Here is a 22,357-nt window from a genome sequence, read left to right on the forward strand (position 1 = left end):
ATACTTTCGTGTAAAATTCACCCCAGTCAGATGAAATACAGCTCTAGATATATGAATTGTAGTATTGTACATGGCTGTTTCTTTACATTAGAACTGTTTCTCCTTCCACTGTCCTTCATAAGGGCCTCTGATACAAACCATGCATGTAGATGCAAGCAATGTATACTTCAGCTTGAGAACAGAATTCGGCTCTACCGCGAGGATCTACAAGACGCGGTCAATCCCTGCTCGAGGCAGAGATGCAGGGCGTCCAGTCAGAACAGCCCGCCGTTACGTTTCGTGAGATCGTTCGCTCCTGAGAGGACGACTTCACGGCTGAGCACTGTAAATCAGGCCTCAAGTCTCGCAGACTTCAAAGGCTTGATTTAGCCTTTCTGCTACATTCTGCAGGTGCCATACTGAGACAATATACTACGAACGTCTTGTCAACAGAACAGCCTTTGCTGTAAATGTGATTCCTGGGTGTTGAAAACGAGGCTTTGTGGTATCCCTTGCTGTCCACTAGAGGTTACTTATAAGCCGTCGCTGAAAGGCTTAAATTCTCTCCCTCTGGGCTCACGGGCCGAGCTCATCTTCAAATATATGCCTATTGTGAAGCCATTATCTTATTTTGCCCGAGATATTACTTTTATGAATTCGATTTGACCGAAAACGCTGCAGGGGATTTTTTTTTCCCCCCTTACATTACTGTAAACTCTCCATAACATCGTCAGATCTTACTGACAGAGATATGACATCAGTCAGGATGGATGGCCACCGGGCAGTTCTCTGCACGCCATTACTGAAAATACAGTTAACATCGTGGCAGGGCTTCGTCGTGTTCTGGAAAAACACAAAGCTCGGATGAACACGCAAACATGCTCTCACGTGATGTGAGCTCACAAGAATTTTAGATTTTGAGTGAATTAGGTGTTTCTCCCCCACAGAGGAATAGCCCTGTAAATATCCTTGATACTGAAGATGTATTAAAAAACGTTTTGCTGAAGTAGGACGTAGGATTGGAACATTTGTGAGGATATGGCCAGGGTTATTGCACAATGAGGAGTGTGATAAGTTGGATGGGATCGAGTTACAGTGTGTCAGTGGTGCTGGGCTGCCAGTCCCAGCATTGATGGACAGCAGATGGGGGGCGGGGGGGGGGAGTCCAGCATTGACCCCTGGCAGTGGAGAGAGGAGGCCAGGAGGGGCGACCCACAGGCCCGCTGCGAGCGCCCGTGAGGGGGGGGTCCTCCCGCAGCGCTCCCCCATCTGGAACCACTAACAGAGCGGGGGCTGCAGACAGGGCCGCCCAGCAGGGAACGCCTCACTTCTCTCCTCACCACTACTCCCAAAAGCAGGGCACTCCTGTGGCAAGGTATCCACTACACACGCATGCACACCCTCACACAAACATACCCTCGCATACGTGTGTGTACACACACACACACCCTCATACTCTCACACACACACCCTGACACACATGCACATGCACACACCCTTCACACACACACACACTCTGACACACACACACACACACACACACACACACACACACACACATGCACACACCCTCACATGCTCACACGCACACCTTCACAGCATCAAACACACACCCACACACACACACACACACCCTCTCACAGTAACAGGAGCCTGAGCAGAAAGGCCCTCTGTGACTGTGCTGCACTCAGGAGGCCACGGTGCAGTATGAGATTGAGGGAAGGGGCTCGGGAGCGGATCAGAAAGGCCCGTTTCCTTTCTCATCGGAGGGCTCCTGAGGCTCCTCCGCTTCTCCATTCTCCATTCAGGAAGATCTCCCGCTACTGACAGGCAGGGATCTGAATACAGGCAGGGGTCTGAATACAGGCAGGGATCTGAATACAGGCAGGGATCTGAATACAGGCAGGGGTCTGAATACAGGCAGGGGTCTGAATACAGGCAGGGGTCTGAATACAGGCAGGGATCTGAATACAGGCAGGGGTCTGAATACAGGCAGGGATCTGAATACAGGCAGGGGTCTGAATACAGGCAGGGATCTGAATACAGGCAGGGATCTGAATACAGGCAGGGATCTGAATACAGGCAGGGATCTGAATACAGGCAGGGATCTGAATACAGGCAGGGGTCTGAATACAGGCAGGGGTCTGAATACAGGCAGGGATCTGAATACAGGCAGGGGTCTGAATACAGGCAGGGATCTGAATACAGGCAGGGGTCTGAATACAGGCAGGGATCTGAATACAGGCAGGGGTCTGAATACAGACAGGGATCTGAATACAGGCAGGGATCTGAATACAGGCAGGGGTCTGAATACAGGCAGGGATCTGAATACAGGCAGGGATCTGAATACAGGCAGGGGTCTGAATACAGGCAGGGATCTGAATACAGGCAGGGGTCTGAATACAGGCAGGGATCTGAATACAGGCAGGGATCTGAATACAGGCAGGGATCTGAATACAGGCAGGGATCTGAATACAGGCAGGGGTCTGAATACAGGCAGGGGTCTGAATACAGGCAGGGATCTGAATACAGGCAGGGGTCTGAATACAGGCAGGGATCTGAATACAGGCAGGGGTCTGAATACAGGCAGGGGTCTGAATACAGGCAGGGATCTGAATACAGGCAGGGGTCTGAATACAGGCAGGGATCTGAATACAGGCAGGGATCTGAATACAGGCAGGGGTCTGAATACAGGCAGGGGTCTGAATACAGGCAGGGATCTGAATACAGGCAGGGATCTGAATACAGGCAGAGGTCTGAATACAGGCAGGGATCTGAATACAGGCAGGGGTCTGAATACAGGCAGGGATCTGAATACAGGCAGGGGTCTGAATACAGGCAGGGATCTGAATACAGGCAGGGATCTGAATACAGGCAGGGATCTGAATACAGGCAGGGATCTGAATACAGGCAGGGATCTGAATACAGGCAGGGGTCTGAATACAGGCAGGGGTCTGAATACAGGCAGGGATCTGAATACAGGCAGGGGTCTGGATACAGGCAGGGGTCTGAATACAGGCAGGGGTCTGAATACGGCCGCATGCTGTTGTCTGGGGGTTTCTTACTCCGCTAAATGAAACCAGCTACGGAAGCACACTGGGGGGAGGCCAGGGCACTTTCTGAATGGGGGCGTATAAAGCAGTTTGAAGCGCACTTAAAAGAGAAGAAGAATGCTCTCGGAATTCTTTTTATGGAAGAACATTACTTAATTTTTATTTTTTGGAGGGAGGGAGGGGGTGTAAAGTAAATATTGGATTTCCCCATTGCGTCTGTGTGCTTCATAAACCAGTGGGGGTTCTGGAAGTATGTGGAGAGGTGACACAGCTGGATTCTCCAAGGCCATATTATTCCACAGTGCACATCTAATACCTTGTTTTAAATAGTCTGTGGCACTGGTATTAACTGCAGTTGCCTGGTGGTTCAAATGTTTTATTAATTAATGACCCAGCAGTAATAGGAGAGTGAGGCTTAGAGTGGGGAAAGCAAATATGTGCTGTCAGTCTTGGGTTTTGAATGAATGAACTGTTGAGCCAATCCGAGAATGAAATATCATTAAATCAGTGAATCGCTGATGACACTTAGTAATATAACAAGACTTATTTTATCTGTTATTAAAAGGTACTTATTTTTATAGCACCTCTGAAAAGATTTAAAAAAGGATAATTCATAAAAAATGTTTTTTCAAAAGGGTTTTAAAAGATGACGGACGTGGTTGCGTTTATCTTATCAGAGGCAGTGTTCCAGAGTGTACAGGCCTGGACTATAAAAACAGGCTCTCCCTTTGCTCCAAGTCTCCACTCATGGACAGTCAGGAGATCCTTCTCAGCTAATCTGAGCTCTGTGTAAGCAGAGCAAGGGGTTAAAGGTTCTGTAATATAATCAGAGGGCCAGCCTGCGTCTTGCTTTTAAAGAGAATAATAGTGGAATAAGGATAGTAGTTACATGACATGGCATCTTCTGTCTGTTTTGGTAAAAGAGGAATTCTACCCTAAACTGCTTTTTTATTTGTGTAACTGTGAATAGAGGAGGTCTCTACCAGCTCTCTACCTGAGATATAGCCCCAAACTACTGTGCATGCTCCAAGTACCTGCTTTACTTTGGACTACAACAGGGCAGGCGCTTACAGTCTATGTGTGGGCATCAGACAATGGCAGTCAGTGGTTGCCAGGCCTACTGAATGCATACATTGGGGCTGGGCTATGCTACTCGGCCTCGGAGCCATTTTTTGAGACAGGGTAATATACTCGCTAGCAAGCTAGCCACTAAAGAAAGAATCTAGGTTTATGTTTTCTGTTCAGTTTACTTTCCTGCTGTAGTTCTTCTAGGAACAAAGTTGTGTGGCAAATTGGGTTAAAAGGGTTTAACGTAACTATGATTTGAATAACTGCTATTTATGCAGCCGACTCATAACGAGCTATTTCAGACACGGTCACAACTTGTGCAGTATTTGGGTCTCATAATAAATCGGGCAAGAACAGATGTTTTTATAGAATATCGGGGGTGGGTGAGGAGATGAAGGTGTTAAGCCAGGTAAGGAGAAGTGTGTGGTTGACATTGTTGACGTTCCCTCAGGAGAGCTGACACGGATATGCTCCACATCTATGTGAATACATTTCAATAAATTATCTGACAAAAATATTTTTGCGTTTGCGTCTTGCAGCATGCATTGCGGTTTTTTTGTTGCTTTTCTGAAAGACAACCTGCTTGTCATTTTAGTGGAGTACAGAAGTAGCTTATGTAGGTCTGAGAAATCAAGTAGCAGTATTACTAGTTATTCTTCCAGTTAAAAATGACATTTTTGTCGTTCACTGTCATTGTTTGGGTCAATTACCTCAATTCACACTGTAATTCTACCACAAGGGCAATGGTGTTTTTTTGGAAGAATCACGCTTTAAAAGACTGGTTGCTGGGTTCTGCACTAATTGCAGATTGGACAGATCGTGTTGGCTCAGGATATGACGGGGCCATCCAGGCCGCTTCTGGAAAGCCAAAAAGCCCCCCTCCCCCCCCTTCCCATGACTAATGTCCTTGGCTGATGGCTCTGTACGCGTCCGTCTGCAGGATTCAGGCGAAGACCCGCGAGATTCGCCAGAGGCAGGCCCGCGAGAGGGACTACGCCGAGATCCAAGACATCGACGCCTTCCTGAGCGCGGAGGAAGAGCACCCGTACGCCGGCATCGGGTCCCTGGACTCCTCCATAGACAGCGGCTACAACCGGCCCCAGAGCCCCCGGGACGACGGGCAGCCCCTGGAGGCCCTGTACGCGCAGGTCAACAAGCCCCGCAACGGCCGCCCTCCCTCCGCCGACAGGTAGGGGGCGACGCTGGCTCACCGCCGCTTCTTATTTATTTATTTTCGTCTGTTTCACTGGCTTAGTGCCTACGGTGCTTTGCTTAAAGCGAAGAAGAAGCCCGGCAGATAACTTCATATGAAGTTTTAATCCTCCAAACCCCGCACGCCTTCTCTTGGACGGGTCTTACAGCAACGTAAACCATCAATAATTCTCGGGGTGTGAAAATTTAATAACGTACTGTCTCTCTTATTATCCTGGATCATGATAAGTCCTCCGCACACCTTGTCAGAAGGCGAGCCGAGTTGCTGTCAGTTCACCTGCGTCTCCCCTCGGAGCGGAAAGTCATTATTGCAGGTGTCCGCCTAAACGTGGGATGTTTAATGCACAAAAAAAGTCTTATTTAAAAAAAGACGCTGCTGACGCTATGGATTTTTATTGCGGTTCTATTGCGTAAGCATGAAAGATCAGTATCGAACTGAATACCAATATTGTGCCGTGTACAATGAGTCCGTTGTTTTATCAGTAATTCATACTTTTTGTATGTAAGTTTCATACGCTGACCTTGGCTTTAGCATAGGGTTTGGGGTTCTGAGGGTCTTCTGTGAAGTGACTGTGCTTCAGTGCACACGTGTTCCCGCCGTTTCGGCATGCTGTCTTTCTCCTCCTCAACTGGACGCGCACATACGAGCACCCGTTAACGCAAACAACTTTGCAGAGAGATTATCTGTGGAAGCGCAAAATGTGCTTTTCTGTCATTTTTAAAAAATCTTTCGTTCCACAGTTTTTTCATTCGTTCACACACACACACACACTGCATTCTCCTCTTTTTCAGTCGCTCCTAATTAGGCGTTCTAGCTAATTGTTTCGCGGTCGCGAAAAGGAGCGTCTTAGCGTAGCGCCTTAGCATCGGCTCCCCGCCGGCGCGGCCCGGTGTCGCCGCGGTTTGTAATGAACCCGCTGCGCGGAGCGGCACCTGCCAGTCACCCTGAGCCGCTGACCTTTCCCTGAGCTTAGCCCCGGGCCCGAGGGGGATTTCACACTTTATTCCCCCAAATAAACTGTGAAATCGTGCGCCCGGCAACACCTGTAGCCTGGGAAAAAAAAAAGCAGAAAAGCAATCAGCTCTCCGCGCCGGTTTGTTTACGGCGGTACGGCGGCGGCGGTGGCGGCGGCGCGTGGACCCCGGACCGCGGGCGAGAGTCATCCGAGGGCTCTGCCAAGGTGATTGCGTTGGGCGTAATCAACTTTGCGACGGAGCGGAGAATTACTTTCGCCTCGGTTGGTTATTTACGGCCCGGCTGCGTTAGCGTACGCGCCCGTCCGAGCTGAGAGAGCCGGAGAGCTCGCGGGCTCTGTTATAGAGAGCGGCGGCGGCTCCTGGCACGTTCAGTTCAGAACCTGCAGTTTTCTTATTTTCTGATATTTAGGCCTCGGCGAAACAAAATAAAAAATTCCGTTTGCGTCAGAGACGTTAATGGCCGCTCGAAGAGAAGCCGCACGAACGCCGCTCCGCGTTTCTCGTGAGGTTGGTCTCCGGCAGTTCATTTGACGCGACTGACTTCAACTTTTGATATTGTTTTGCTGTATCCAAGTTTTGCTGAAGTCTAAAAAAAAAGAGAGCGATTAACAAATTCAGTGAGTGCTGTATTACTGGAATCATTAACGCATTAGCGCACAAATTTACTTTTGCGTGCCGGTCAGTTATTGGCAATTATCTCATTGAGTCTCCGCGGCGATAGCGGAACTATTTATATCGTGTGTTTATCGCATTTCTCTGAGAAAACAGCTTTGCGAAATCCTTGCCGCATGAGGACCGTAATTGCAAACAGATGCACCATTACCTCTCGTGCGATTCTGAAATGATTTTCTCGGTAATGACTGCTTGTCGCTGAATGGCTTCACCCCGGCCAAAACCTGACTCTCTCCCCCCCCCCCCCCCCCCCCCCCCGACTGGAACGAAACAGCGTCGTCTTTCCACTCGCGAATTGGTGACACATCTTTCCGGGTCAGGTTTTTGCTGACACTTCTTAGATTGCGCTCCTAACTGCTTTGGTTGTCGCCGGGGGTTTGGGGACAGGGAGTGAGCCTTTTCCGCTCTGCCTGTCCTGTCCTGTAATGGCGGCTCTGCAGCCCTCGTCCGTTCTCCGGGTTGCCATGGCGGATCCGGAGAAGGGGGCACGGAAGCGTCGCCAGGCGGGCGTCGGAGAAGCGCCTGTCAGCGGGGCGCGCCGCTGTCGAAACGCCTCGGCCCCCGGCCGCCATTCACCGCCACCTGCCCTCCCCAGGCCGCCTCCCCGCGTCAACATTGTTCTCTGGCTCATTTTCAGCAGACCGTCATGTGAAACGGCAAAGTCTTTTCTTCGAGATCATTGGCTGGAAACGCCGCTTTTATGATCATTCCACAGTAACGGGCAGTGATGCACGTTAGGGGGTGTCAGTATTCCTTTGTGTGCGCGTGTGTGTGTGTGTGTGTGTGTGTGCACGTGCGTGTGTGTGTGTGTGTGTGTGCATGTGTGTGTGTGCGTGTGTGCAGACTAAGCCTGTGATAATAAGCCCTATATTATTCTAAATTTATTTCATGTTGTATGATTCAAACTATTTTTTTTTTAACCTGCGTTTTATGCTTGATTTGATTCTTGGTCCTTTTTGGACGAAACTTTGTGGCACTGCCCCTGATACTGTTAGTCTCATTTTAAAAAAGAAAGGATGTCTTCGGTTGGTGTCGGCTTGTGTTTTTGAAATGTACCATACAGAATTAGATTTCCCCAGTGATTAGCTGCTCATCCAGCTATTTATCTGCATTCATCGTTAGCTCAGACGTTCCCAGTTTGTATTAAAAATAGCTTAAACCACTTCACATCCAAGCAGCTATTTACTGCTGGCAGTCGGTTGTTCTTCTCTATTTCACCAAAACAAACATAACAGTAATATAACCCGCCAACAACATTGTGCATTTCTAATTTAACTCAGTATGAAGAAAAGGAGAGTAAAATTACTTGGTTTTTGTATTTTGAAAAGTCTGTGAAATACAAAGTTGTAAGTATTTTCAGTGCTTCAAGGTTGCATGTCCTGGAGTGCTGGGTTGTGAAAAGTGCTGATTGACTGACTAATGGTTTTTGTTCAGCAGAATAAAAACAGAACACCTTTGAGGTTTTCACGTTTGGCTGTGACACGAATGAAAAGAAAAACATCTGAGACGATAAGAGGGAAATGAACTTCCTTTGGGAAGGTCGCAGAACAGGAAGTGGATTAGAACCTGGGAAAAAGAATTCAACCTTTTCTGTCAATCACAGCTGAGATTAATATACAGTGCAGTAACACATTTTTTTTCCTCTGGCCTTAATTTTGCGTTTCAGCGTTTGAAATCTGCCTCGAAATTGCTAGCAAAAATTGTTGTGGTACTCCTGCACAGCTGCAAGAGTTTCTATTTGTGCTGTTTATTGGAAGTCAGATACAATTCAAGCGGTATATGTAGCCCGATACTGGAAGGATCCATTTAGCTGGCTCTGTCTGACACCTGATGCCTGTTATGTTAGGGTTCTGGCTCTTTGGTTTGGGTGTTTTTTTGTCTTTACTCCAGTGTAGTCACGGTGGCCACCATTAACCCCTGCCGCCCAGTCATCTTTATTTCCCCTGACAAACAGCATCTCTAGTACTTATGCAGTCTGCAGCAATTAGAATCTATTACAGTTAGAGTGATTTGGGGTTTTCAAAAAAAAAACCCCTGTGTTGTGTGTGGAGTGTGGCCCCCGCTGTGGCCCCTGCGGTTGTGGAAGCCGTGTAATTTGTTGTTTCACTTGTTTCATCTGCAGTGATTTAAGTTTGGGCTGTCAGCCCCTGTAATTGGGAGAGAGTCGTCCTCTGCCTGGGAACTCCCAGATGGGGTTTCCAGAAAACAAAGGCCCGTTCTGTGGCTAGGACGGGGCGGGGGAAGGCGGCTCACCCGCGCGGGGGCGCTTCGCTATTCGCGTTCGCTCTCCGGGACGGTCGCCCGCTCCCCTGCGTTTCGCAGTCGTAATAATTAGCATTATCTGCGATTTCTTAAAAAAAGGGTATTGTTGCTGGAGACATCTGGTGATTATCACGTGACCCCTGGCGCGTCTGAGAGCGGCGCCTCGTCGCCGTTAGGCGGGAGAACGGAGCCGGGCCCTCAGCTGCGAGGGAAGCGCCGGTCCCCACCGGACGGAGCTGGAATGCGCCGCGCTTTTCAAACCTTCCAGACCACCTTTATATAAATACCTCTCACACAGCTGTGTCACACAGGTGCTGAAAAAACATATCTGCAGTTAATTTGGCTGAATTTCCAAAAAAAAAGGTTACGCGTTATTTCATAGTCTTTTAATTGAGCAAAGAGCGTGCTCAGAATTGAAGGCTGCGTTGAAAAGTGTGTGAAAGTTGTGTCATGATCCACAGTGAGCCCTGAACCTGTATCTGGGTGGGTCTGCACAGATTTCAGGCTTTCAGGCACATCAATACAATTTTAACAAACAAATTCAACCAATTTTTGTTCCAGAATTGAATAACGAGTGGAACAAAGATCTAATCTTGGGATTGCATCCTAAATGTTCACCACACAAACTGTCTCAATAATATCACTAACTAGTCTGCTTTCTGTGTGCTAAGGTTTCAGTTTACCACATCACTGTCCTGTTATTTGCATATCTTTGCATAGTGGACCATGATAGGTTTGACATATTTGTGACATCATATTGGTGACAAGTTCTGTACAAAAATCTGTTTAGTGAAATTCATGCTGACAAGAGGGGTTAACCAGTGAAAAATAAACATGTTTTTGAGTGAAGAGGGTCTTTAATGAGGCAGTTATTACAATGCTTAAAAAAATATTGCATGATATTTTTCAATGTCAAGAATACCAGCTGTACCATTTAAGGTAGCCGTGGAAAAGCAAAATACACTACACCTACGCAAACACCAGTGCCGCTAGGTAAACTCAGTATTGAAGCCAGCCAGCTAGCCTGCTGATAGCAACAGAACGTCTGCAGGCCTTTGCTACAAAGGGGATCAAAAATGCAATTTCAGATACCAGTGTTAATGCTAAAAATCCATTCCGCGCAATGTATTCTGTGTTCTTGTGTCACTGGAGCCTGTCCCATGGCTGTTTAGCAAAAGCAACTTGCCCGGCCAGCTATATTTTGAAAGTGTTTCTTGCTGCTCCAGAACATGACGAGAGAGACATTTCCACACAGTTCTGGAATCCCTCCACGTACGCTCTTCCCTTCACTCATAAACTAAGTTGTGAAACCTGTCATCCATCCACAGAGCGGTTGAAAACCGCAGTACATGCTGTCAAAATCTCCAGCCAGAATATTTCTGTTGGTTCAGTTTTCATTTTATTTGTTTTTCGGCTCTCTGAGGTAATAGCTTTCTCATAGTTCAGCATGGCAGCCATATCCAGAGGGCATGAATTCTAAACTAAATTCAGGTCACGTTTTTTATTCGTGACTGGCTGTAGTTTATTCGTAATTGTGAAACTGTATAATTAATTATTTTCTATGATTTGTGTAAGTGTATTTTCAGATTACCGGAATGCCATTACTTCTTGTCCAAATGCTTCTCTGATTTTTTTTTTGCATCTTTATCACAGACATGACTGCAGGGTTTCTCTCTGTCTCTCTTATTATGTATTGAATATTGTGTTTTCAGTGTGCCTGAAAATTGACACAATGCTAAAACTCACCTTACAGCAACCATGAAGCCAAGTTTATAAATTGAACACGATCAGCCGCAGGTGGTCCAAAGCGAAGACTCTGATTGCTAAACTCAGTCGGTTAGGGGAAAAGTTGATCCCGAAAGGATTCCCTGACAATCGTTATAAAAGCGATTACATGAAAGCCAATAACAGTAATGGCTATGGTGTGTTTTAATATTCTGAGTGTGTAATGTAGGCACAAAATGACTTGCTAACCTCACGTCAGTGTTACACTTATATAAATATAAATAGTGGAGCAGGGGGAGGAGCAGAGGAACCTTCCTCTGTGAAGGAGCACCGCCATGCATTGTGCCCAATCTCTCCGCTTGATGGGATGTTGTAGAGGCTTAAGGGAGGAAAAACTAATGGAGTGGATCTGTGACTGTGGCTCCTCGCTCCACATGCTGATGTAGGAATCGAACACCGCACTGGTGGCAGCCATCTTGTATGCAGGTCACTTTGAGCATTCCCTGCCTCGAGTCGAGCAAGTGAGCATGAAGAAGCTAGTCATTTATGGATTGAAATGGGTTCCTGAACTGAGGTGACCCTTTGAAAATAATCAGACGGCTAGACCTTGGGGTTGTGCCTCACCACCACTTATACAACCCACTGGCTTCTGTAAGCAGCAGTGTGTAGATGAGTGGGTAGAGAGTGCACCTTGAAACCAGAAGGTTATGGGTTCAGATATTGCATTTTGGCACTGCTGAGCAAGGTCATTAACACTAATCATATCAGAAAATGGCCTACTGGTAATGTATTAATGGAACAAAAAGTCCACAAATATATGCCCTTGATCTTGCTTTTAGAGTATGTCAGTCAGAGGTTTAATGCAACTGTAAAGCTAAAATGAGCGAGCAGGATCTTATTAAAAAGATGTGAGTGCTCTGCCAAACAGAGTCATAAATGATTTCTGAAATGCTGTCTCAAATTTTACTGCTGCACCATGGGATTATTCAGTCTCTATACTGTATGTACTGTGTATATGTATGTGTCTATGATCATAGATAGATAGATGGATAGATAGATAAAGTATGTTGATAGATTATTACTTTTGAAATGCTCTCAGCCATTACAATCTTGAAAACTTTAAGGTTGTCATCAACACTGAACTCTGGAAGTAATGGCTGGAATAGGCAGAAAGGGACTTGAAAGCATTGTATTTATAAATTTGTATCTCTCTATTATTATTCTGAATATCAAAATTTCATATTTCATATTTCATGAATATTTGAATACATTATGACTGTCAACGAGTGCTTATCCTCTCTGTTTGCTAATACCATAGAATGCTGAGCCTTTCAAAAAGAGCCCTAATTGCCCATTTAAGGCTGAGATGTATATCCACAATGGGCTGGTTATGTGCTGTCAGGCTGCCCCTAATGTTATCAACTATAAATGAGGGGGACATTCAATCTAAACTGCATGATGCTCCGTACTTAACTTTAGACATTCAAGTAAGTAATTCCTCTTTTTTTCCCCCCCTCTTCTTACCCAATGCATTTCAATAAGTTCAATAACTGACAAACTCAGGATAATGTTCTCTATAAAAATGGGGAGGGAAAGGCACTGGACTCCCTCGCTTACATTCCACTCGAGCGAAGCGCGAGGGCAGGACTCCAGGGCGGGTTGATTGAGCCGTCTCTAAACGACAGCGAACGCAACGGGGAAAAAGGACGCATAACGCTAATGCACGGGGAGAGGCGAAAGGACAGCCGCCCTCCTCAGACGGACAGGTGACATGGCGGTCCCCCCCCGGGAAGGCGTACAATCCGGAGGGACGCGACAGGGGGTCAGCACCCCCACGGAGAACCCCAAACTGACAGGTGCCAAACTCAGTGAAAAGACAACCGCCGCCTAACGGTCGGCCTCCACAGTACTGTCAGTTATTCATCTGGTTCTTCTTCTGTGACCAGGCCTTCACATGGGGAGGGTTAGAGTAAGGAGGTATCATCTGTGACCAGGCCTTCACATGGGGAGGGTTAGAGTAGGGAGGTATCATCTGTGACCAGGCCTTCACATGGGGAGGGTTAGAGTAAGGAGGTCTCATCTGTGACCAGGCCTTCACATGGGGAGGGTTAGAGTAAGGAGGTATCATGTGTGACCAGGCCTTCACATGGGGAGGGTTAGAGTAAGGAGGTTTCATCTGTGACCAGGCCTTCACATGGGGAGGGTTAGAGTAGGGAGGTATCATCTGTGACCAGGCCTTCACATGGGGAGGGTTAGAGTAAGGAGGTATCATGTGTGACCAGGCCTTCACATGGGGAGGGTTAGAGTAAGGAGGTATCATCTGTGACCAGGCCTTCACATAGGGAGGGTTAGAGTAGGGAGGTTTCATCTGTGACCAGGCCTTCACATGGGGAGGGTTAGAGTAAGGAGGTCTCATCTGTGACCAGGCCTTCACATGGGGAGGGTTAGAGTAGGGAGGTATCATCTGTGACCAGGCCTTCACATGGGGAGGGTTAGAGTAGGGAGGTATCATTTGTGACCAGGCCTTCACATGGGGAGGGTTAGAGTAGGGAGGTATCATCTGTGACCAGGCCTTCACATGGGGAGGGTTAGAGTAAGGAGGTATCATTTGTGACCAGGCCTTCACATGGGGAGGGTTAGAGTAAGGAGGTATCATCTGTGACCAGGCCTTCACATGGGGAGGGTTAGAGTAGGGAGGTATCATCTGTGACCAGGCCTTCACATGGGGAGGGTTAGAGTAAGGAGGTATCATCTGTGACCAGGCCTTCACATGGGGAGGGTTAGAGTAAGGAGGTATCATCTGTGACCAGGCCTTCACATGGGGAGGGTTAGAGTAAGGAGGTATCATCTGTGACCAGGCCTTCACATGGGGAGGGTTAGAGTAAGGAGGTATCATCTGTGACCAGGCCTTCACATGGGGAGGGTTAGAGTAAGGAGGTATCATCTGTGACCAGGCCTTCACATGGGGAGGGTTAGAGTAGGGAGGTTTCATCTGTGACCAGGCCTTCACATGGGGAGGGTTAGAGTAAGGAGGTATCATCTGTGACCAGGCCTTCACGTGGGGAGGGTTAGAGTAGGGTGGTGTAATCTGATGTGGATAAGCACTTCACACAGAGTTGGAAACATACTGAGGTGTGTTGGGGGAATATGGCTGTGTTTTAATCTGTGTGGGTATAGGGTTTTACAGCACCCCTTGTTTGGGTGTGTGTTTGGCGTGGTGGTTGTGTGAATGGGGCTGGGCGCAGTGGCCCCGGGGGTTTGGGAAACAGCCAGTCCAGCGGCGATCTCGCACCCGGGATGCACTTCACACCGCCACCGCGGCTTCGTCGCGGCTGTCCGCCGCCGTTAATGTCACTTCCTGCTCCCCGTTTCACGACAGCTCAGCCGCAAATGCACGTCTGGCACAGGAACGCCGTCCGCCCGCCCCCCCCCCCCCCCCCCCCCCCCCCCCCCCCCCCGCAGAGGAGCATCCCTGCAGACCGTCCTCTTCCTTCTTCGCCAGGGCCAATCGTTACCGTCCTGCGGTCGATGCGACCCTGGGCGAACGCTGGGAGAAGCGTTTGGCTCCACCTGACATACCGGGGGTTTGCTATTTGCGATACAGAAGTGGCGTGACTCTGTTCCAGGCCTGCTCTACTCAGATAATGCCATTCAAGCAGCGTCTGTCCTCCGAGTTTCTGCATACCCCACGGATGTGAGTTTGATGTGAAAGAGCGCAGGAACCTGGGTAATTCTTCCACAAACCTGCCGTGTCCGTGCGTGAAGGGGTGTTGAGCTCTTCAGATGCTGCAGAATGCTAACATAATTTCAGAACGCTAACAGGAAAGCGCCATTTATGACAAATGGAACAGGATGTGTGAATACATTTGAATAGGACAATTTGCCCTATTTATTTTTCTGTTTGGCTGTTTTAATTTACCGAATTAGTTAAATTATTCGATAATGCGCTGACACGTAAATAAAGGAGAATAAACGACGACCGCCGGTGTGCGATGTGAGCACTGAATCCCTCCTCTCATCAGCCTCTGGAAAGTGAGTAACCCGCATTTCTGCCGCGTGTAATAGATATCCACTCTTAACCGGGCCTCTTTAGATTATGTTAATTGCAGCTTCGCTACGGTAACAAATTGGCCTGATTTATTCATCGCTTACTGTGTCGTCAGGGGTTTTCTGTTATAAGACGCCTCTAATATCATGACTGGCTCCAATATTTCTTTTTTTCTCTGCCAAGCCAAACAAATGCTAAAAGCAGTTTCTGTGTTCTCACATTGTCCCCCCCCCATATTCTCTCTGGTACTACTGACCCTCCCCACCCACCTATTTGGAAGATAATCCTCTGCTTGTGACATCTGCTTATGTTGCATTTTGCCAGTCCTCTTGACGATGCCGACTGTAAAAATAATGATTCAGAGAACAGGGAGTGGCCACCGTTCAGCCCCGCCTCCGTTGGGTGCCTGGCGACGGGGACGCGGTTTGGCCCGCCCTCGTTTTGGGGAAGGGGCTTTTTCCCCCCCCTCTCGTCGCTCTTCGTTTTCTCGGCTGCGGACGTGTGCCACGGACGGCCATCTTCTCCACGGACTCCAGCGCTCTACACCGCGCCATCACTGTACTGCCTGAGAGTCCAAGGGTCTTAATGCTCTAAACGCACACGGGCCTTATCTCCCGGCCCGCGCCTCCATAGCCGGAGTATTTGGGAGGCAAAGCAAGTGAATTATCTCCCACGTCTCTTTTCATTCCACACCCCCCCCTCCCCCCCCTCTCTGGAGAGGGCCCTCTGGGATGTATAAGATGAGACGCTCCATTCGGAGGCAATTTATCTTCTCTGTTTGTACCGCTCCGTTCATTTAGAAAAGTAAACAGGCCGGGGGGGGGGGGGGGGGTGCAGGCTCGCGGCGTGCTGTAGATGCGGAGAGGCGCGGCGGGCGTACATATGCACGCGCGCTTTTATCGACGGCCCTCGCCGAGCGGGTCCTCCCTGCCCTAATGAATTCCGGCAGGACGCGGGCGGGGCGTGGGCCTCGTTCGCTGCGCGTGCGCCGGGGCAGATGAAGAGGCGTCGCGTTACGATTCAGCCCGGCCCCGCGATCGGCCCGGCAGCGCCGTGCCATGCCAAAGGGCAATTAATTCAGCGCGATCAGCCGGAGTGAACAGCCGGCTGATCCCTCGCCGTTCCGCCGCCGCCGGCCCGCCGCCGACCCGCCGGAGCACCGACGCGGCTCGCAACGGACAGACGGGGACTTGGGTGGAGCGGTGAAACGATGCTGCGGGAGGATTGGATGAAGTGACTGGCCCCTTTGAGGCGGCCTTTGGGTGAATCTGTTCGATCAGCTCGTTGGTTTTCAGCTCTCACAGTAAATGCAGACGGCTTAATAACAACGACTGCCTGCTTTCTGATTCGTTCGTTGTGTAAAATTCTGTGAATAACTGAGAGGTGCAGCGTTACGCCTCATATCCTGTTTTATTCTCACGCGTCGATACACATGTTTCCTAGCCAGAGGTTGAGGCCCCTGCTGATGCAGTTAGGCCTCTAATGGAAGTGTTAAGCTTTGCATAAATCGTCAAGCGTGAGGTATGAAAATCAGGGGCAGAATTTCTCATCTCATCAGCTGGTTCCCGCGCGCTGTCCTCCTTTTTCAGCCCGCGGACTCAGTGTATTTGACAGTTTTCACATGATGGATAACCCAATTCTGTAACCTAATCACGGGTCCCTCCGCAAACATCCTCAGGTTCACTTTCAGTTATGTGCAGCGCTCTCACGCTTTCCAAAAATAGTCTCTGTAGTAAATTTGATTGAAAACCAGGTGACCACAGAGCACAAAGACATCACATTTCTTCCCCCTCACTCTCTCTCTTTCTCTCTCTCTCTCTCTCTCCCTCCCCCGTCTCAGACATTGTGATTGGGCGCTCCGTTCTCTTTGTCAGCAGGGCAGGTTCTCCCCCGGTGGGGCGGTGGCAGGCCAGTGTGGGGTGTGGGCCGTATGAATGCTTTCCACTCTGTGGACTGTGTGCGCGTCCGTCGGCCAGCGGAGGGGAGCTTATTTGACTTGGTTCTAATTGTTCCCTGGCAGCTCCGCTTGCCGGCCTTCCAAAACCCCCCCAATCCACCCCCACCCCCACCCCCACTCCACCCCACCCCCACCCCACCCAGCCGTTGGCTTGGGCACAGCCTCCACCGTGCTTTCCCGTTTCCGTTTGGCTGCCCTGATTGCGCTGCAGTGTGGGAGGGGAAAGTGGAGCAGGCTGAAATTCAGCAGCGTCAGTGCCAGCGCCTTACAGTAATAAGCTGGACCCGGCTTCCTCTGTCGTCTCCCCGATTCCCGAAAAACCCCAAGCGGAGCGGAGCGGGCTGTTGCTTCTGTGAGAACCGAGACGGAAGTCCTCCCCCGCTTACTGTATCTACGGAGAAGGACTGGTATGTCCCTGACCACTGTAACATCCATTCAGCATTATTATGAGTTCCCCAATCAGCCAGCCGCTTCGCATATTTTCCACCGCTCGTTCGCTTATGCGACGAGGCCATTCGGACGGGGGACCAGGTCCTTTTTTCCCCACAGGGCAAAATGGCCGCTGATTTCGATTCGCGTAAACATTACTTTAGTTTAATTCTAGATATATATATTTTTAACAGTAGCTCTGAGTGGATTCCGGAGTGAGGTCAGAAATAGGAATCACGTTTAAGAACGTGAAACAGTTGGCACTCTTGAACGCCACGATTTTGGGAAGGCGCGCTCCTAATGAGGGCACAGGACAAGTGCGAGCGCCCTCCAGCTTCCCCGGCTGCCTTGATTACACGCCACTCCGTCCACTCCTGATGGAGTAATCCTCCCGGATCATTCACATTCAGCAGAGATACGCGCATCAGATGCTCCTTCTGGAACACGGGCTCTGTGGTCTTAATACCTTGTCATGTGAGATGGTACCTAGTGCTGTTTTTTTTCTTTCTGAGCGCGCTCCTAAGCCGGATGAGGAGTTTACATTAATCTGAAGCCGGGCACCGTGTATGCGGATCCTAATTAGATTTGCGGCGCTTGCCGTCGAGCCAGCGAGCCTTGTACGATCAGTCAGAACAACGGGCATTAGTTTGCTATTCTAAGGGTGGCGTACGTATCCTCCGCCAATTGTTTTTCGCAATCTCCTCCCCCCCCCCCCTTCTTCTTCTCCTTTGAACAAACTCCGAGCGGCGAGCCGGATCGCGCGGATCCGTTCGGCGATTAGCATAACGGACGAGGAGGCGAGAAGCGAAGGACGGGGCGGCGGGAAGTGGAAATTAATTTTTCCGACGCCTCGGCTCGTAAGCGGATTTGCAAGGTGTCTGAAAACAAGCCCGGCTTTGGGCTGGCTGCAGACACCTCACGATGCGGCGCGGTGGTAAAAATAGCGCCCTGGCGCCACCGGCGTGCGGGTTCTTCAAATATCACGTCTCTCAGGTTGTCTGCGAGCAGTACTTCGCTCGTACTTTCCCATTTAATGAACTACCTTCGCTAATAAAATGACTGCAAGTGAACTGTGTCTGGCGAGGTACAATTTGAGCGTTACATTAGACTCCTCCTGGTCCTGCATTCAGCATTGAACAGGCAGCAGAGACCACGGGAGCGGGCATCGCATAACCTGAGCCGGGGACAGGGATCCCGCCAAGCCGACAGGTAGAGCAGAGGGGCCGGCAGCGGTTTTTTAATGACAAAGAATTGCTAGTGGAAATTGCGTTAGCGGTTTGGGAGGGAGTAGCGGCGGCCCCGGCTATTGGCCGATTTTGGCGACGGGGATGATGTCACGAGCAGCCTCGCCGACGTCTTTGGGAGCCGGGAGTCCCGAGCCGGGCTGAATCACTCCGCCGCTGCCCTCGCTCATCGGGGGCGGGGGGGGGGGACGCTGCCGAAATATCCCCCTCCTGGGTCCGTAAGGCAGTTACAGCTCTCCCTTAAAGAAGGACAAACTTAATAAACAGTGGCATCTTCATTAAGTCGGCCTTATTGAATCACTCTGGAGGATGTCGTGGAGACCCGAGGTGGGCTGTGCGACGTTCCCCCCCTCCCCCCCGCGTCCGCCGCCCTCTCGTTCCCGTGCCTCGTTATTGCTCTGGTGCCGCAGACGGAAGCTCGTTTCCACGGTGCGTGGTGACGCCGGATCCCAGCCCCGTCCTGTCGGGGGGGGGGGGCTCATCGCTTAGCGTAACGGCGGTGGCGCGCGCGGGCGAGCGAGCGGAGCGGACTCGGTGGCGGGTAAGGGCCCCTCTGAGGGAGGCGGCGCTGAAACGCTCGCTCTCCAGGCGCAGATAAAAGGTAAAGGATGGCCCGGGTGCGGCGTTAGGCCCTTCATTAACGCTTTGCCAGACGGCTCCCCGCTCCATTTTATAGGGTTAACGGCTGCATTTTTTTTTATTACTTGGGGTATCAATTAAAAACAATATTGTCTTTATGGTGTTCCTGCCATTTTGTGTCGAGAGGGAGGCGGGTGGAGACGATGTAGATTTTTTTCTCAGAATAGTGAGGTCGTACATGTCTTTTTTTTTGTTCTTTAAGCACAAGGCAAAGGAATGATGTTGTCTCGTACAGATGGAATTGCTTATAGTCTGTTAGTGTGTGTGTATATGTGTGTGTGGGTATGTGTGTGTGTGTGTGTGTGTGTGTCTGTGTGTGGTTTGTGCCTATGTATGAGCGTGTGTGTGTGTGTGTGTGTATGTATGAGTGTGTGTGTGTGTGTGTGTGTGTGTGTGTGTGTTTGTGTGTGGTGTGTCTGTGTGTATATATGTATGTGTGTATGTATATATATGTATATAGGCTCTGTAGAACAGCGCAGAGCAGGCTGTTTAAAACGCACCTCACACTCCGCTGCGCCGTCGCACGCTCGCGCGGGGACTCGGGAGCGGAAGCGCTCGCTGATTGGGTCCGGAACGGAGCGGAACGGCTGGAGCGTGGGGCCCGGGAGCGGGACGAAACGCGGGGGCGCCTCGTCCGTAATGAGTTCCCCGCCCTGATTGCTTTCGCCGGCGGACGCCACCCGTGTTTTTATTCTTTATTTATTTATTTATTTTTTTTGAAACATTTGCACATTTTCAATTTATCGTGTGAGGCGGTGCTGTCGGACGGTGGATAAATAAGAGATGAGGGCCCCGTCTGAGAACAGGAAGGGCGGACGCGCGGCTGAGGAGGGGGCGGGGGGAACGCGGCTCGCGCCCTTTCTCCGCCGCTCCCCTCCCTCCGATCCGGCGCTCCCCTCTCTCCGATCCGGCTGCTCTCCTCTCTCCTCTGTTTACCGTATCTTACGGAGAAGGAGCGCTTACGCATCGAAACACCTCCTCTGCGCCTCGGAGCGAAGCCTCGCGCGTTAGCGCTTTCGCATCGGCGAGAGGGCCTGGGCGGGGCTCGGGAGGCGTCGACGCTGACAGGAGAAGACTCCGTCGCTCGTCCCGCGCGCGCCTGCAAACAAGGAGCCGTTACGTCGGCGGGGTAATTAGCGGCTCTCGCGGCTGAGGTCAGGCGCGGCTCTCCGTGTGATTTGGGTAGCCCGGCGGCGGGCCCTGCTGAAAGAGCCCTAACGAGGCTGCTCAATAAGGCCCTGATTTGAAGAGCCCTCGCAGACGTCCTCTGGGTCCTGCAGCTGCCTCCCCCGCCCCCGTCTTTAATGGCCTGCTTATTATTTTTGGGCCTGTGTTTTTTTTTTTTGTTTTTTTTGTTTTTTTTTACCCCGGACGGTCAAGAGAAGGAAGTGTGAGGGCAGTGGGGTGGGGGGGGGCTGAGGTCAGGCCTTTTCTTTAAAAATGCAAAAAAGGCGGGAAATTAAGAGAACGGCTGCACACGCACGCTCGCCCTGGCCCCCGCCGACGAGGAACCAAAGCTGATCAGTCAAACTCGCCGTTTCCAATTTCAGAAACCCGGACGCGAATCCCGCGCTTAATATTGGCACGATGGCCGCTGTGAGGGGAGCCAGGCCATGCGGCGCAGAGAGGCCCGGGAGGGGCGGCGCCCGCCTGTTTAATCAGCGTATTGGGAGGTTCGGAGAGAAAAGGAGAGGGAGGAGAGAGGCGGCGTTCGCACAGAAACACTCCGCCCGGACGAAGCCGCCTCTGGAGCGGCACACGGCCGCCTTTGGGGGAGGGAGATCGGCGGAGCTTCGCCGACAGGCGCTCACCGCTTCGCTTTTAATCTGGCTTAGCGCGCGATGGGAGAGGGACACAGGCGCTCGTGTGCGTGCGCGGAAGCCGATTGCGGTTCGGCGGGGCGGGCGGGGTTTTTTTTCGGGCGACCCGTACGGTTCCCCTCCACGTGCGGTACGTGGGTTGTTGGGCCGCACCCTTTACCCTAATAAACGGGCGACCCTCTTTAAAGTCACGCCCACGAGGACACGGGCGGGGGTGGGGGTGAGGTGGGCGATCCCCGCTCGCTCGCTCGCTGCTGAAACCCGGAGAGCGACGCCTCGCCAGCGCCCCCTGCGGTGCAGCAGCTGTAAATGCCGCACCGGACCCGCCATCCCTTTCATCTTCCCGGGGGTTCATAACTCACCCTCTCTGCTGGGGTCCCCAGCCGCTCCCCCCCCCCCCCCCCACCCCCCCCAATCCATAACTCCGCGGCAAGAAGACCCATAAAGCAGGAAACGGAGAGAACATACGAAAAGCATTACGGAAACACAGCCCCGTTCCCAGATGCGTCTCGGTGCTGGTCCCGGGGGGCTCTTCCATTGTAAAAGTCAGTCACATAAATAGTTTGTTCCCCCTGCGGATATAAAAGGAATGGCCCTGATAAAGGCTGCGCGGTCGTAATTCAAAAGCAGGCGCTGCTTCGGTGGGGTGTAATCATTGGCTTTATATTTTGCTGTAACTGTCAGACTTTATTGTTTGGGTTCATCTGCGAGTGCCGCATTATCATTTCGCCGTTCCTCGGAAAATGCCAGGAGTCTCTCTCTGATAACGCTGAAGTCTCTGCGTAGTAATTGCGTTGTCATTTTATTTCGTATTAATCTTCTGCAGTGGTACTTTGGTACATTTAAAGGACAAATATTTTAATTAGTCAGATGTGTACATAGTTTCGCTAGCTGCGTGTCAGAGGCCTTATCTTTTGAGTGTCAGTGGTTTTAATTAGTCTTTTGGTTGAATGGTCAAATTGCATTAGAAACTTTGTATTGTCCATAAAATAAGCAGTTTTGTAAACACTATTAAACTTTTTGCACTCTGTTCAAATTGGTGATTGAAGTGTGAGGCATTGAAATCTCTGAGTTGGGTATGTATGTGTGAATGAATAGATCCTCTTTTGTTTTGTTCAAAATAAATGTTCAAAATAAGGTGGCCCTTCGTCACATGTTTGAATTGTGCCAGGTATTCATAAAACAGCACCTTAAGGGTCAGTTCCCACTATATGTAAGTGAGCTGGACTGGTAAATTATTTATACTCTTTACATTATTCAGGTAAATATAA

At 50.3% G+C, this 22,357-nt stretch overlaps 1 protein-coding gene across 8 annotated transcripts in view; it reads left to right on the plus strand.

Annotated features, from left to right (window-relative positions):
* The window catches only part of LOC118225438 (partitioning defective 3 homolog), a 381,373-nt gene that overhangs the window by 301,561 nt on the left and 57,455 nt on the right, over nt 1-22,357 (plus strand). For all 8 annotated transcript variants that reach the window (XM_035413832.1, XM_035413834.1, XM_035413837.1 and 5 more), the window contains one exon: nt 5,041-5,289. In XM_035413832.1, coding sequence (XP_035269723.1) covers nt 5,041-5,289 — 249 coding nt within the window. The remainder of the gene's footprint in view (nt 1-5,040; nt 5,290-22,357) is intronic.

Source organism: Anguilla anguilla, chromosome 4 (assembly GCF_013347855.1).
Source record: "Anguilla anguilla isolate fAngAng1 chromosome 4, fAngAng1.pri, whole genome shotgun sequence".
In the NCBI taxonomy this organism is placed as follows: Eukaryota; Metazoa; Chordata; class Actinopteri; order Anguilliformes; family Anguillidae; genus Anguilla; species Anguilla anguilla.